The following is an 18,129-nucleotide window of genomic DNA, read 5'->3' as shown; positions in this document are numbered from 1 at the left end:
CTGGTGGTGCAGTGGTTGAGAATCCACCTGCCAATGCAGGGGACATGGGTTCGAGTCCTGGTCCGGGAAGATCCCACATGCCATGGAGCAACTAAGCCCGTGCGCCACAACTACTGAGCCTGCACTCTAGAGCCCGCGTACTGCAACTACTGAGCCCGTGTGCCACAACTACTGAAGCCCACCCGCCTAGAGCCCATGCTCTGCAACAAGAGAAGCCACCGCAATGAGAAGCCTGCACACCGCAATGGAGAGTAGCCCCCGCTCGCCGCAACTAGAGAAAGTCTGCACAGCGATGAAGACCCAACACAGCCAAAAATAAAAAGATAAATTTATTAAAATAAAAGAAGAAAGAAAAAAGAAAAGTCTCAAAGTAATAACCTAGGCTTCCATTCTTAAGACACTGAAAAAAGAGGAGCAAACTAAAAATGAAGCAGAGGAAGAAAATAATAAAAATTAGAGCAGAGAGGCTCCCCCGACGCCAGGGCCTCAGTCACTTCAGTTTGGCCTGTGGCTCTTAGGGGTAAAAGGGGCTCCAGAGGTGTGTCTCCAACCCCAGTGCCAACCACCCCACACCACAATCGTTGTGGGGAAGAGAACAGAGGAGTGAAGAAGGGTGCATTTTCCCTCTCACCTCAAAGCTCAGCTAGGGAAACCATGTAGCCCTGACCAGTGGGCTCAAGGCCCTACTGGAAACTGGTTCTCAGCTTGAGAGACGAGGAAACAAGAACCAGTAACAAGCACTTTTTTCAACTTTTGAGGGGTGTTGAGACAAGATGGCAGAATAGATCTTTAGCCAGACTTGTCAAGAAAAAAGGGAGAGGGCTCAGATGAATAAACTTAGAAATGAAAAAGGAGAAGTTGAAATGGACATCACAGAAATATAAAGGATCATAAGAGACTACTACAATCAACTATATGCCAATAAAATGGACCAACTAGAAGAAATGGACAAACTCTTAGAAAAACACAATCTCCCAAGACTGAACCAGGAAGAAATAGAAAATATGAACAGACCAATCACAAGTACTGAAATTGAAACTGTGATTGAAACCTCCCAACAAACAAAAGTCGAGGGGCTTCCCTGGTGGCGCAATGGTTGACAATCAGCCTGCCAATGCAGGGGTCGTGTGTTCGAGCCCTGGTGCAGGAAGATCCCACATGCCGCGGAGCAACTAAGCAACTAAGCCCATGCACCACAACTACTAAGCCCGCGCTCTAGAGCCTGCGAGCCACAACTACTGAGCCCACGTGCTGCAACTACTGAAGCCCGCTCACCGCAACTAGAGAAAGCCCACGCACAGCAACGCAGACCCAATGCAGCCAAAAATAAAGATAAATAAATAAATAAATCTATTTATTTATTTTAAAAAAAGAGAAAAGTAGAGGACCAGATGGATTCACAGGCAAATTCTATCTAACATTTACAGAAGAGTTAACACCTATCCTTCTGGAACTATTGCAAAAACTGCAGAGGAAGGAACACTCCCAAGCTCATTCTATGAGGCCACCATCACCCTGATACTAAAAGCAGACAAAAATACCACCAAAAAAAAAAAAAAAAAAAAAAATTACAGACCAATATCACTGATGAACATAGATGCAAAAATCCTCAACAAATATACTAGCAAACCAAATCCAACAATACATTAAAAGGATCACACACCATGACCAAACGGGATTTATCCCTGGGATGCAAGAATTCTTCAACATCTGTAAATCAATCAGTGTGATACACCACATTAACAAAGTGAAAAATAAAAACCATATGATCATCTCAATAGATGCAGAAAAAGCTTTTGACAAAATTCAACACCCATTTATGATGAAAACTCTCCAGAAAGTGGGCATAGAGGGAACTCACTTCAACATAATAAAGGCCGTATATGACAAATCCACAGCAAACATCATTCTCAATGATGGAAAGCTGAAAGCACTTCCTGTAAGATCAGGAACAAGACAAGGATGTCCACTCTCACCACTTTTATTGAACATAGTTTTGGAAGTCCTAGCCACAGCAATCAGAGAAGAAAACGATATAGAAGACATCCAAATTGGAAAAGAAGAAGTAAAACTGTCACTGTTCGCAGATGACATGATACTATACACAGAAAATCCTAAAGATACTACCAGAAAACTACTAGAGCTCATTAATGAATTCGGTAAAGCTGCAGAATACAAAATTAAAACATAGAATCTGCTGCATTTCTATACACTAACAATGAAAGTCCAAAAACAGAAATTAAAGAAACAATCCCATTTACCATCGCATCAAAAAGAATAAAATACCTACGGATAAACCCACCTAAGGAGACAAAGACCTGTACTCTGAAAACTACGAAAAACCGATGAAAGAAATCGAAGATGACACAAACAGAGGAAAGATATACCATATTCCTGGGTTGGAAGAATCAATATTGTCAGAATGACTATACAACCCAAGGCAATCTACAGATGCAGTGCAATCCCTATCCAATTACCAATGGCATTTTTCACAAAACTAAAAACAAAAAGATTTTAAATTTCTATGGAGACACAAAAATATCTGAATAGCCAAAACAATCTTGAGAAAGAAAAACAAAGCTGGAAGAATAAGATTCCCTGACTTCACACTATACTACAAAGCTACAGTAATCAAAACAGTATGGAACTGGCACAAAAACAGAAATACAGATCAACGGAACAAGACAGAAAGTCCAGAAATAAACCCACGCACCTATGATCAATTAATCTACAACAAAGGAGGCAAGACTATACAATGGAGAAAAGACAGTGTCTTCAATAAATGGTGCTGGGAAAACTGGACAGCTACATGTAAAAAATGAAATTAGAACATTTTCTAACACCATGCACAAAAATAAACTCAAAATGAGTTAAAGACCTAAATGTAAGACTGGATACTATAAAACTCTTGGAGGCAAACATAGTAAGAATACTCTTTGACATAAATTCAAGCAGTATCTTTTTTGATCCATCTCCTAGAGTAATAGAAATAAAAACAAAAACAAACAGATGTGACCTAATTAAATTCAAAAGCTTCTGCACAGCAAAGGAAACCATCAACAAAATGAAAAGATAACCCACAGAATGGGAGAAAATATTCGTAAATGATGTGACCGACAGGGATTATCTCCAAAATATAGAAACAGCTCATGCAGCTCTATGGCAAAAAAACAAACAACCCAATCAAAAAATGGGCACAAGATCTAAATAGACATTTCTCCAAAAACATACAGATGGCCAAAAAGCACATGAAAAGATGCTCAACATCAGTAATTATCAGAGAAATGCAAATCAAAACTACAACGAGTTATCACCTCACACCAGTCAGAATGGCCATGATCAAAGTCTACAAACAGGGACTACCCTGGTGGCCCAGTGGTTAAGACTCCATGCTCCCAATGCAGGGGCCCCAGGTTGGATCCCAGGTCAGGGAACTAGATCCCATATGCATGACGCAACTAAGAGTTCGCATGCCACAACTAAGGAGCCCACCTGCCACAACTAAGACCCGGCACAACCAAATAAATAAATTTTTTTAAAGTCTACAAACAAATGTCGGAGAGGGTGTGAAGCAAAGGGAACCCTCCAACACTGTTGGTGGGAAGTAAATTGGTACAACCACTATGGAGAACAGTATGGAGGTTTCTTAAAAAACTAAAAAGAGAACTACCATATGATCCAGCAATCCCACTACTGGGCATATATCCAGACAAAACCATGGTTCAAAAGGATACACGCACCCCAGTGTTCACTGCAGCACTGCTTACAATCGCCAAGACATGGAAGCAACCTAAATGTTCATCGACAGAAGAATGGATAAACAAGATGTGGCAGGGCCCAGGATGTAGAGTTGGCAGTGCCTGACGGCAAGTCTGACACAGAGTTGGGCGGGGTCGAGAGTAGGGGCAGCAGTCGGGGATGGCAGGAGAAGGAGGCAGCAGCGATCACTTATAAATGGCACTGAAGCAGGACCCGAAGCCTCAATTCCAGGAGGGTGAGAGAGTGCTGTGCTTCCACGGGCCTCTTCTTTATGAAGCAAAGTGTGTAAAGGTGGTCACAAAGGATAAACAAGTGTAATACTTTACACATTACAGTAGTCCTGTGTTCAGCTAACAATCCATTATGCATATAAAAATGTACGACTAAAAATAAAAATAATCTGGGGCTTCCCCAGTGGTCCAGCAGTTAAGACTCCATGCTTCCAAGGCAGGGGGCCTGAGTTTGAACCCTGGTCAGATCCCGCATGTCGCAACTAAGATCCCACGTGCCACAACCAAAGATCCCACACACCGCAACTAAAGATCCTGTGTACCACAACTAAAGACCCGGTGCACCGAAACTAAAGACCCGGCACAGCCAAATAAATAATTTCTTTTTTAATAAAAATACTTTACGGCTGTGAAAGCAATTATACTTCCCAAAGATGGCTGCCACAAGACTGTCCATTCCACACATTCTTACAATCTGACACTGACACTCACCACAGTGACACAAGAGGTGGGATGTAATATTCCTTCTCATTTATTCTGGGCAACAGCAGAATCGATGCTAAGTGACTTCTGGAATAGGTCATAAATGGGGACATGGCTGCTGCCTGGGGCTATTCCAACATTCGCCCTCGAAACCCACCCAACCAACACGCTGAGAGTATCCAGGACACGTGGAGGGGTCTCACCTGAGAGCCACCATCATTCTCCTGATGTGTATGTGAAAGAGAGCACCTTCAAGATGACATCTCCCTCCACTACCACATGACCACAACTGCACGAGATACTGCAAGTAAGAACCATGTATCTGAGGGTCTGGTCAGCCCCCAGAATTGTGAAGAATAATAATGAAATGATTACTGTTGTTTTCATCACTAAGTGGTGGCACGATGTGGATAACAACAGAACATAACCAGAACAAATTGTGTAGGAAAACTACCACATAGCATGATGCTAGCATAGTTACTGGGTCACTCCTTGCACCTTATACTATGCATCTCACTTACCCACTCAGAGGCTTTCAAGCTCTTTTACTTACTTTAAAGGGGGAAGAAAAATTTTACCGATGAATAAAAGAAAAAAATGGAAACAGTCACTATCTCCACTTTTTTTTGTTGTTTTGTTTTCTTTTTTTGTTTTTGTTTTTGCGGTACGCGGGCCTCTCACTGTTGTGGCCTCTCCTGTTGTGGAGCACAGGCTCTGGACGCACAGGCTCAGTGGCCATGGCTCACGGGCCCAGCTGCTCCGCAGCATGTGGGATCCTCCCAGACCGGGGCACGAACCCACGTCCCCTGCATCGTCAGGCGTACTCTCAGCCACCGCGCCACCAGGGAAGCCCCATCTCCACTTTTAATAGTACAAAGCTTTTGGCAGACTGCTATTTGTTCTTCAATAACAATTATCCTCTTCTTCTATAGAAATGGTGTGAACTGGGCACATGGCAACACAGCTGAAGACTACGTTTTCCAGCCCCCCTTGTAGCTAAGTTGATCAAACTACTAAGTTGTGGCCAGCGGGATATGCACCCCACTTCCAGGTCTTGTGCATCTCCCAGTCCCTTCCTACCCCCTGGGACAAAAACTGGAACAGCTGTCTTGGACCCAGAGATGAAGTTCCCAGCATTGGATGTCCACCTCTTTAACTTTTCAGTGAGACAAAAATAAACAAGAAAACCAAAAAACGCTTCTATCTTTTCTAAGTCACTGTATTTTGGGTCTCTCTGGTACAGCCCCCTAGCCTACACACTGATATAAACTGCAAACCCCTGGCTAACACTTCAGGGCTGACAAGCCACTGACCATGACACACTGTTGTCATGTAATCAGGCAATTCAACCCGACCTGCTCCCACTCTTCTTCAGGATAGTCCCTGTTTTTCTGGCAAGTATTCCATGTGCTTCATTTGTTTTGGCTTCTTAATCACGTGTGACTTACTACATATTAGGCAGAAGTTACAAAATAATTTCTTAAAGGTATGTGGATTTTCACATTACTACTGATGTAGCAGGCATTTTAAAAGTCATCATGAATCCTGGAAAAGAATAAATACATGTGTATGTATAACTAAATCACTTTGCTGTACACCTGAAACTAACACAACATTGTAAATCAAATATACTCCAATATAGGGGCTTCCCTGGTGGCGCAGTGGTTGAGAGTCCGCCTGCCGATGCAGGGGACACAGGTTCGTGCCCCGGTCCGGGAAGATCCCACGTGCCATGGAGCGGCTGGGCCTGTGAGCCATGGCCTCTGAGCCTGCGCATCTGAAGCCTGTGCTCCGCAATGGGAGAGGCCACAACAGTGAGAGGCCTGCGTACCGCAAAAAAAAAAAAAAAAAAAAAAAAAAAAACACAAATATACTCCAATATAAAAGAAAATAAAAAAATAAGTTAATTTTTTAAAAAGTCATCATGAATCAAATAGCATCTTTAATCAGTGAACATTCTAGAGAAACTAATGCCAACTACTTCATTAAAATATGCAAGTTTATCGAATACTTTATGAAACCAAATCAAAATAGAGACAAAGAGAGAGAAATAGAGCAATTTAACTACTGTATTATTTTATTCCAAAACAAGATATGTGGCAGTTTTTCCCTGCCGGCTCTATATCCCCAATTCCTAAAGAAAAATGAAGAATCATAAAACTGAAAGGTTTGTCTCAAATCTCAGCTTTCTGAGCTGTAATATGAAACTAAAACAAATAGGTTAACACTTAAAAGAATTGGAAAAAGAACAAACAAAACCTAAAGTCAGCATTAGGAAGGAAATAATAAAGATTAGAGGGGAAATAAACAGAGATTTAAAACAATAGAAAAAAAATCAATAAAACCAAGAGCTGGTTCTTTGAAAGGGTAATAAACAAGATTGACAAACCTCTGGCCAGGCTCACCAAGAAGGAAAGAGAGAGAACCCAAATAATCTAAACAAGAAATGAAAAAGGGACATAACAACCAACACTATAGAAATACAAAAAAAAAAAGGGAATACTATGAACAATTATATGCCAACAAATTCAACAACCTAGAAGAAATGGACAACTTTCTAGAAACATTCAGTCCACCAAAACTGAATCAAGAAAATAGATAATTTGAACAGACTGATCACTAGAAGTGAAATATCAATAGAATCTGTAATTTTAAAACTGCCTACAAAGAAAAGTCCAGGACCAGATGGCTTCATAGGTGAATTCTACCAAACATACAAAGAACAACTCTTACCGATCCTTCTCCAACTCTTCAAAAAAACTGCAGAAGAGGGAACACTCCCAAAGACATTCTATGAAGCCACCATCACCCTGATATGAAAACCACTAAAAAAGAAAATTACAGGCCAATATCTTTGATGAATATAGATGCAAAAATTCTCAACAAAATATTACCAAACTGAATCCAACAACACATAAAAAAGATCAAACACCACGACCAAATGGGATTCATCCCAAGTTCACAAGGATGGTCCAACATATGCAAATCAATGTGATACACCACATCAACAACAGAAAAAACAAAAACCACATGATCATTTCAATACATGCAGAAAAAGCATCTAACAAAATTCAACATGCATTCATGATAAAAACTCTTACCAAAGTGGGTACAGAGGGAACATATCTCAACATAATAAAAGCTATTTATGACAAACCCACAGCTAATATAATACTCAACAGTGAAAAGCTGACAGCCTTCCCACTAAAATCTGGAACAGGACAAGGATGCCCACTCTCACCACTTCTGTTCAACATAGTATTGGAAGTCTTAGCCACAGCAATCAGACAAGAAAAAGAAATAAAAGGTATCCAAATTAGGACGGAAGAGATAAAACTGTCATTATATGCAAATGACATGATTCTACATACAGAAAACCCTAAAAACTCCACACAAAAACTACTAGAACTGATAAACAAATTCAAGAAGTTAGCAGGATAAAAGATTAACATACAGAAATCAGCTGTATTTCTTTACACTAACAATGAAATAGCAGAAAGGGAATGTAAAAACAAACAAACAAACAAAAAACCAATACCTTTCAAAATCACACCCCCAAAAATAAAATACTAAATAAACCTGACCAAGGAGGTGAAAGACTTATACACTGAGAACTATAAAACATTAAAAAAGGAAACTGAAGATGATTCAAAGAAATGGAAAGATATCCCATGCTCTTGGATGAGATTTAATATTGTTAAAATGGCCATACTGGGCTTCCCTGGTGGTGCAGTGGTTGAGAGTCCGCCTGCCAATGCAGGGGACACGGGTTCGTGCCCCGGTCCAGGAAGATCCCACATGCTGTGGAGCGGCTGGGCCCGTGAGCCATGGCCACTGAGCCTGCGCGTCCAGAGCCTGTGCTCCGCAACGGGAGAGGCCACAACAGTGAGAGGCCCGTGTACCGCAAAAAAAAAAAAAAAAAAGGCCATACTACCCAAAGCAATCTACAGATTTAATGCAATCCCTATCAAATCACTCATGACATTTTTCACAGAACTAGAACACATAATCCTAAAATTCATATGGAACCATCAAAGACCCAGAATTGCCAAAGCAATCCTGAAGAAAAAGAACAAAGCAGAAGGCATAACCCTCCCAGACTTCAGACAATACTACAAAGCTACAGTAATCAAAACAGCATGGTATTGGCACAAAAAACAGACATATGGATCAATGAAACAGAACAGAGAGCCCAGAAATAAACCCACACAACTACGGTCAATCACACAGCTTTGACACATGAGGCAAGAATATACAATGGGAAAAAGACAGTCTCTTCAGCAAGTGGTGCTGGGAAAGTTAGACAGCCACATGTAAATCAGTGAAGTTAGAACACTCCCTCACATCATACTCAAAAAATAAACTCAAAATGGCTTGAAGACTTAAACATAAGACATGACACCATAAAACTCCTAGAAAAGATCATAGGCAAAACATTCTCTGACATAAGTCATACCAATGTTTTCTTTGGTCAGTCTCCCAAGGTGACAGAAATAAAAACAAAAATAAACAAATGGGACTTAATCAAACTTACAAGCCTTTGCACAGCAAAGGAAACAATCAATCAACAAAACGAAAAGACAACCTACAGAATGGGCGAAAATATTTGCAAATGATGCAACCAACCAAGGGTTTAATTTCCAAATTATACAAACAGCTCAAACAACTCAACAACAAAAAGAAAACAAACAACCCAATCGAAAAATGGGCAGAAGACCTAAATAGACATTTCTCCAAAGAGGAAATACAAATGGACAGTAGGCATATGAAAAGATGTTCAACATTGCTAAACTATTAGAGAAATGCAAATCAAAACTACAATGAGGTACCACCTCACACCGGTCAGAATGGCCATCATTAAAACCTCTACAAATAACAAATGCTGGAGAGGATATGGAGAAAAGAGAACCCTCCTACACAGTTGGCGGAAACGTAAATTGGTACAGCCACTGTGGAGAACAGTATGGAGATCCCTCAGAAACCTAAACATAGAGCCACCATATGATCCAGCAATCCCACCCCTGGGCATATATCCAGAGGAAACTCTAATCCAAAGAGATACACGCACCCCTATGTTCCTAGCAGCACTATTCACAATAGCCAACACATGGAAACAACCTAAATGTCCACTGACAGAGGAATGGATAAAGAAGATGTGGTACATATATACAATGGAATACTATTCAGCCATAGAAAAAGAATGAAACAATGCCATTTGCAGCACCATGGATGCAACTAGAGATTATCATACTAAGTGAAATAAGTCAGAAAGCAAATACCATATAATATCACTTAAATGTGGAATCTAAAATATGACACAAATGAACCTATCTACAAAACAGACTCACGGACATGGAGAACAGACTTGTGGTTGCCAAAGGGGAGGGGCAGGGGGAGGGATGGAGTGGGAGATTGGGGTTAGTAGATGTAAGCTTTTATATATAGAATGGATAAACAACAAGATCCTACTGTATAGCACAAAGAACTGTATTCAGTATCCTGTGGTAAACCATAATGGAAAAGAATATTTTAAAAAAATGTATATACATGTATAATTGAATCACTTTGTTGTACAGCAGAAATTAACAGAACACTGTAAATCAACTATACTTCAATAAAAAAATAAATAGGTTAAGAACAAAGAGTTTGACCAAGTCTTGGAGGTTTGATTCTGTATTAAAAACTTGATATTCAAAGATGAGATGAAAAGCAAGAAGACATCTATTACAGCAAAATACCTTAGATCCATGCCAAGGCCCTATGGATATTTAGGGGCTAGAACATAGGTAGCAAAATCTGACAATCTGTTTGTAAAGCCAATTATAAAAGCCTTGAAAAGATAAAATTTAACTCACCATCTGTGTCCTTAACCATATCAAGTTTAAGGGCCTTTGTTCCATCGAAGCAAAATGCCCTGATGGAATTTAGCCCTAACAATAACGCATTCTGCTTTATTTTTTCTACTTTGTTGGATATTTTATCCAGTGCTATCACTTCTCCCTAAAAAAACAAAACAAACACATAAAAAAGTGAAAATCCAAAGTAGTCATGAAAGTTATTAATAATGAGAAAAACGGACAATTACAGTCTTCCCCACTTTCCTCCTATCCCTAGTTTTAAAGCTGAAGCCATCATCCAAATGAATATCAAATTTACATCCAATACTTAAGTCTTACCTTTTAAAGAACCCAATCTTGCCAGATAATTTTCTTATAATACCCATCTACTTTTAATCCGCAAAACTCAAAAGCAAAAGCAGCGTTTGCAATCTTCTAAAGAAACTTTAGAATACCCATTTGAGATAAATATTAAAAAATCGCCAATTTGATGTGCCTTGCTCACCTCTGGAAGAGCATCAACTAACGTTCTGAGACATCTGCCTTCTGGTCCTCTGAGATACAGATGAATGTTACTTGTAAAAAATCAATCCTCATCCCAATACTTTCTGAGATACATACATGTAACAAAATTCACGTGAATTCTGACAACTAAAGACAGAAAAATAGAAGCCTGTATATCACAGCAAATGTTCTGCAGTGGTAGTAGTTCAAAAATAATTTTACATGGGAACACTTCGATTAAGTCAAAGTCAATAAAGACAAGAGGCTACAGTTTTGTGAATGAGTTGTGATAGTCACATGGTATTTTAAAACATACTATGAAATGTTCTGCAGAGATGGTGATGTAAACGTTTCAGTGTATTTTTTTTTTGCTTTTGTTCCTCCTTGTTGTGACATACGCATTGACTGCATAGACTACAATACTGAAGACTTGCTGATTGTGTTCTTGAATGTGACGCTAAGTTTAGCGGCCGGCATAGTTCCAGTTAATACCTCGACGGACGGGGAAACCATTTCGAGTGAGCTGAACTGGAAAAGTAGGCAAAACCCACCAGAATAAGGTTCCACTGCAACTACAGTGAAGGAGAAACTGCACTGGCCGAAGGTTGCTCTTACAAAAGTACAAGACTGGAAGCCTCACTTATACAAAATTCTGCTTAACTACAAACAAAAAAAATCAACAATGACAAAATGAAAGTATTAACAAAATCTGGGATTTAATTCTGGCTCAAATATTTCTGTTCAGGTTCCTGGGTGCTGGCCCGCTGCGAGATTGCCTAAATGGCCCCAACTCTTCAAGTCTCCATGTATCCCCACCCTCTGCCGTTGACCTTGCAACACCCGGCTGGTCCGAGTCGGACTCGGCCACCTGGTTTGCACTGGCTGATGGGATGACAGTAGGAGTGATGCAAGGAGAGATGCGGAACGCTGGCCTTGCTCTGCTTTGTCCTCTGCCACTGCTGACCCTCAGCTACTGTGCTCTGCTGTGCTAGTGCCCTAGTCCCACAGGAGGGCAAGAGATGCAGGGACCAGAGGCAAGACATTCCAGTGGCCTCAGCTGAGCCGACCTCAGCCTAACCCAAGTGAGTGAGCCCAGCCAAGGCCATGAGAAACTCCGGCCAACCCACAGGGACCAGGTGCCACAGTCAGGCTGGCGGCCATCGACTGAATCCCAGACTCCGGAGGGGATGCAGTGCCACCGAGGCTGTGTGGTTGTTTTCACACCGCGTTATAAAACCAGCAGAGAATGCACACACCTCTAATACCCAGCCTCTCTTTGGAAAGACTTCTTACTGGAGAGCAGAAAATACCTCTGAGTGAATATACTTTTAAGCAAACACAATAAATATCATACCGTAAGTGAGGGGGATAATTATCACTTCCTCAGAGCATATAATCCTTACATTTGAGCTTTCAGGAAAACTGAAAAATGATTTGCATTAAATACCACAATTCCATAAAATGAAACCTTCTGTTCCGTGTTCATTTTACACACTGGTGGTATTTAATGCATTTTCTTCCCTAAAGAGTTTTTTTTTTTTTTTTTTTCACTGTTACCACCTTAAATTCTTTTTTGACAAAGAGTAGTGTAAGTCAATAGGCAAGTGTATCTCCTCTAATGAACCACGGATATCAATTCCACGATATTTAAACGACAAATACCTTTTTCTATTGGAGATCTTTCTTAGATTGAAGGCTGCTCATTGAGGTTATATTAGTGCTACTGCAAGTGTCTATGTATATGCGAAGAGCATACAGTGTATGGATTTTACACACGCACATTTATAGTGCAGAGATGACAGGTTTAGGCCTTCAGCGTATTTACTGAAAATATAAAATTTTATATTTATATATTTTTATCCCCGTTTGTGACATTGTGAATGTTTCAGAAATTCTAATAGTGTCAAATATGAATGTGTAAGAAATGACAACTTTCATCAGAAGTCTTCGGACAATTAAAGTTATCTACACTAATGAAAGGGAAAAGTTATAATTTCATCCTTGACACAGTACAATTTCCAACTATTTTCTGTGCAAGATTGCTTGTAAATCCCTTGACAGTCCTAAGCGTCATCAAATATAGATCAAAAACGTATCACCTGATAAAAGTCCAACATCTGGCACTTGCGAGAGTGGGAAATACTGTATCTTTTATCAGGCAAATTAGCTGGAGCAGAAAGGCTTTTGCTAAATCAGCCTCATGGAGGTTTCCATGCCAGAAAGTCTTACCTCAGTAGGTAATTGTTTCTTATCTATAAATTAGTACTAGGAAGAAAACCGCTGAGTTTCCTAGGCACATAAGCATTTTTACTGCTGTATAAATCTGAGCTAAATTAGAAAAGTGACAACGGACACACGGCCCTCACTGTTCTTGTGTCCTTGCTCTGCTCTTCCCCAGCTGAGATTCTACGGCACGTTACACACACTCCCTTATATACATCCTCAACTCACGTGCGTCTGTTTCTCGCACATCCAAGGGACAAAAGCTCAGCTGTGATTAAACCCAGGCCTTCACCAACCTCCTGTCTATCCCCCCGACGCAGCCAAAGAGCACATCACTAGCCCAACTCATCTCACTCTAAATCCATGACTGCTGTACTCATGGGGCCCTGGCGCACAACTGAATTCTCATGACGCATCCGTAGGCCATTCTCACTCCTTATCCTAGATCGACACTTCCTGTCTTCTCAAATCCCTAACCCCCTGCCTTGCCCTTCCCCTTCCCCATCCCCATTCCCCTCTGAAGACCCTGCTTCCTTTTCAGAGAAAACTGGAACCACCAGAAGCCAACTCCCAGTCTCCCACCACGTGTACCAGTCCACCAACACCTCTGCCCATAGCCTCGGCCCTACCTCCTACTTCCACGGATAAACCGTCTCATGCCACCATCTAAAGCCACTGTGCATCAAATCCTGTCCCATTTCACCTACCCCAAGATCCTGTTCCAGCCATTTTCCCGTTCCCTCGGGGGTAACCAATTTCCCCTTCTAATCGCTCTTCTCCATCAGCATGCACTGCTATTTCCCTCATCTTTAAAGAAGGGCTCCCTGAGTCCACCCTCCAAGCGCTGCCCCATTTCTCTGCCCTCCGGTAAAAACGTGCCCTGCCCCCGCAAAGGAGTTGTCCTGATTCACTTTCTTCGCTTCCTCTCATTTTCCATCCAAGCAGGCGTTTCCACTCACCGCCATCACCCACGAGGTGATGAGTCCACGGGGAGGGGGTTCTCGGGCCTCCCCTCACTGGCCCCGCCGGGACGTTTCACCCAGCTGCTTGCTCCGTCCCCTTTCGACCCCTTCCTGGCGCGGCGCCCAGGGCATCACGGGCCTCTGTGGGCCTGCCGCATCGGTGGCCGTTCCTCCTGGTTCCCCAAGCCCCGAGCGTCGGCGCACCGCAGCCCCAAGGCTCGCCTTCCGGCCTCCCCTACTTCTCCCGCCCGCATCAGCCTCACGGCCTCGCATGTTTTATCCACGTGTTGATGACTTCCAGACCTCCATTTCCAGTCCCGACCTCTCTCCTGCACCCTGGACTCAACTACCCCACTGCCTGCTCCACGCCACCTCCTGGCTGTCTAATGGGACCGCACTGCAGTATAACCCAAACTAAACGGCTGATCTCTCCCTGCAAAACGTGCCCCTCCCGACCCGGCTGCTCCATCCTTCCAGGTCCTCTGGCCAAACACCCAAGGAGTCACGCTGCGCTGGGCTCTCATTTTCACAACCCACGTCCAATCCACCAACAACTCTTTGTTAACAGCCCCAGCTTCGAAACACACCCAGAATCCGACCAACTTCTTACCACCTCCATGACGCCCCTGAACTGCTGTCTCCTAAGCGGTCTCTCTGCTTCCGCCGCTGCCCTCTTGCAGCCTGTCTGCAACGCCGCGGCCAAGATAAGGAGCACGCAAGCTTATGTCGCTCTTCTGCCCCAAACCTCCAAGGACGTCCCATAGCTGGAGCGGACGTGAAGTCCCGGAAGAGCCTGCTAAGCTGCTCCGCCCATGCCCCGGCCCCCACCCCCACCCTGCTCCTCACTTATTCTATGCCGCAAAACTACCACGGTCCCTCCCCCGACCCTGGTTTCCCCAGCAAGTCGGGCAACGTCCAGCCTGAGCGTTTGCACTTACGTCTCCTCTCGCTGGTACATTCTTCCCACCTGTAAGTCTTCCCTAAATGCCACCTTCCCAGTGGGCTTCTCCCTTGCCACCCACTGCAAACTCACTCTCCCTTCCCCAGTGTTCCCAATCCCATACCCCTCCCACAGTTATATATGCCTTATCTTTTACTCACTCATTTGTTTCTCATCTGTGTCCTTTTACTGCAACGTAAGCTCCATGAAGAAGGAAACTGTGGTCACTATGGTTTATTGCTGTACGCCAGTACTTGGCACACAGTAAGAATAAATCAATATTTTTTTAATCAGTCCATCAATTAAAATCTGACTCCAGATCAAGAAATATACTGTAGGTGAAGCTACTAGCATGTGCAAACATTTTAGGAACCATTTGGTTTTACAGAATTTGAAACAAACGGGAAAGATAGCATCAACTGGCCATATCCTTCTCAAGCTGAAGAATCTCATTTGAAGCACAGAGTGGTTACAAGGCCACACAGCTTTGAACACAGATAAAACTAGCGCGCGATGCAAGAAAACACATCGGCAAATATGCATACATAGGAAAAGCAGTAACATTTGAGCTAAAGTTATCCAAGGACAGACTTCTCTTTTGTGACAATGAAGCAGGCTTTACTAATTAAGCCAAATCATGCTTTTTATGAACCCCAAGGCAAGAAGAACACAGACACATGTAGACGTTCAGTACGTGTGCATGTATTCTGTTGGCCAAAAACATCTTACGGAGAAACCCGAACAAACATTTTGGCCAACCCAATATGTTTATTATCATCTTTATATTTGCATATATATCAACAATATATATTTGGACACTTTAATAATGGGCTGCCAAGTTAACTTTCAGTGGTAGAATTTATTTGAATAGTTTAAAAAGTGTCAAGTCCTGTAATTAAGAACATGAAAAGATCTCTTAAATGTTTCATTTAGACTTAATCATTTGAGGGAAAAATTCTATTCCATAAATGTATTAGGCAAATCTGGGATTCAAGAAGGTCTTGAGATAGTCTTCACAAATGACAATGGTCTACTGAACTTAATATGTGATGAATGACATCACTGAGCGGCCTTCTCTTTGGTTGAATCGAAATCGACCAGATTATGAATGTCTGTACAATGTTCCGTAAGTCACACATACTTCCACCTCCATCACTGAGACACGCAGTGTATCAAGAGCAGCTCTGCACGAAGACGGCCTCACCTGATCATGCATCAGCGCTGCAATGTGTGTTGTTTTGCCTCCGGGGGCCGCACACAAATCTAGAATCTTCTCTCCAGGCTGAGGATCCAGAACATGACTTACTACAGCAGACGGCAAATTCTATAAGGAAAAAAAAACTAATTTGTTATCAGTGACTCAAGATCATTTTAAGTTTCAGAATCAGAGGACGAAAAGACACGACACATTAAAAACTGAACTCTAATATAAAGACACTAAAAGGGCTTTCCCGGTGGCGCAGTGGTTGAGAGTCCACCTGCCGATGCAGGGGACACGGGTTCGTGCCCCGGTCTGGGAAGATCCCACATGCCGCGGAGCGGCTGGGCCCGTGAGCCATGGCCGCTGAGCCTGCGCGTCCGGAGCCTGTGCTCCGCAGCGGGAGGGGCCACAACAGTGAGAGGCCCGCGTGCCGCAAAAAAAAAAATAAGATAAATAAAGACACTAAAACACATATGTGGCCACTGAAGATTCAGTGGTTCTCCATCTAGAGATGATAGTGATGCTTCACTCCTAACAAAGATAACGTTAATGTAATGGCCAAAGACGACAGCAATTTCCAATCCAACGTAATACGTTAAGAACCTTCTGGTATGCAATCAGTTGAAAGCATGAAATAGTCCCAGTGAAGAGGCTTCATTAAATATTTAAATGATGACAAAGTTTCCCTAAAACAATTTCATCTACTACCTTTCTCTACAGTATTTCTCAATCCTGGCTGCACGACAGAATCACCTGGTGAGTTCTGTCTTTTGTTGTTTTTAATGCGCAGTCATCTAGAATAGTTAAATCAGAATTTCTGGCAATAGGGCCAGACATCAGTGTTTTTAAGATCTCCCCAGGTGCTTCTAACATGCAGCTAGCTGTGCAACCTTGCTACTGCTACAGCCATTCTCAACCTTAGCTGCAAACTAGAACCACCTGGGAGAGCTTTTCAGCATCCTGACCCAGGCCCCACCCCAGCCAGACCAACTAAAGCCCATTCACGTGGTAGAGTCCAGGCAGCAGCATGTATTTAAAGCTCTCAGATTATCCAACCTCATCTGGCTTTTAAATCAATTATTTCCAAGAAACCAGGCAATGAAAAGATCAACTTTGGAGCACCACTTTTGATTCCAGATAACCTAGAATGCAACTAGAATATAACTGAAAACAGCTGTTGTAAATATTTAAGTATTAAACCTTTCACTGTCAATCATTTCAATCGTGAAAGACATCAAAGGCGTTTCTACAGTTCTGTGGATTGTGGTCAGACAAATCAGAAGTTTCCTTTGTGGTTTTGAAAAACCAAATAATACTGCACATTCGTAATTTTAATGATTGTGTGCGACACTCCAATTAACTTTATAAAGTACATCCTTGTGTAACTTCAACTGCTACATGAGAAATAATCAATTATCACCAGCCCTTTACAACCTCCTCTCCTCAACAAGGAACCCACAATGTGAAGCTTCCACGTTAGCTGTTGCAAACAAGTAACAGTACAGATCTGGGGATAATGGTTTCCAGAGAAAGGCCAAGGCAAGAGGCATCAAAAAAAAAAAAAAACCCACAAATTTCACCAGGGATTTCCCCAAGTATATAACTCTACCTCTCTGTAAAGTACCTTCAATAATCGCACAGAATGGACAAAGTATTAGTTGCCTAACTCTGGGGCTTACAAGGTATTCAGCCAATCACCCTATGAACTACCTCATCTTCACAAGTCAAGAACTGGTATCAGTGTTCTTCAGTTACAGCCAGTGCAGGCTTGTGATAATATATTCAAAGAGCCCAGCACAACACCACACTTTTTAAAAGGCTGGCAGGACTGCCCTAGTGGCGCAGTGGTTAAGAATCCGCCTGTCAATGTAGGGGACACAGGTTCGAGCCCTGGTCTGGGAAAATCCCACATGCCACGGAGCAGCTAAGCCTGTGCACCACAACTACGGAGCCTGTGCTCTAGAGCCCGAGCTCCTCAACAGGAGAAGCC

General features: G+C 42.3%; 1 protein-coding gene across 23 annotated transcripts in view; it reads right to left on the bottom strand.

Annotated features, from left to right (window-relative positions):
* NSUN6 (NOP2/Sun RNA methyltransferase 6) overlaps positions 1 to 18,129 on the bottom strand; it is a 178,245-nt gene that overhangs the window by 111,286 nt on the left and 48,830 nt on the right. For all 23 annotated transcript variants that reach the window (XM_060292144.1, XM_060292147.1, XM_060292107.1 and 20 more), the window contains 2 exons: positions 16,143 to 16,262; positions 10,328 to 10,472 (listed from right to left, as the gene is read on the bottom strand). In XM_060292144.1, the coding sequence (XP_060148127.1) occupies positions 10,328 to 10,472; positions 16,143 to 16,262 (265 nt within the window). The remainder of the gene's footprint in view (positions 1 to 10,327; positions 10,473 to 16,142; positions 16,263 to 18,129) is intronic.

Source organism: Globicephala melas, chromosome 2 (genome assembly GCF_963455315.2).
Source record: "Globicephala melas chromosome 2, mGloMel1.2, whole genome shotgun sequence".
Lineage (NCBI taxonomy): Eukaryota > Metazoa > Chordata > Mammalia > Artiodactyla > Delphinidae > Globicephala > Globicephala melas.
Note: the sequence above shows the minus strand (reverse complement) of the source record. Positions and strands in the feature narration are given on the sequence as shown.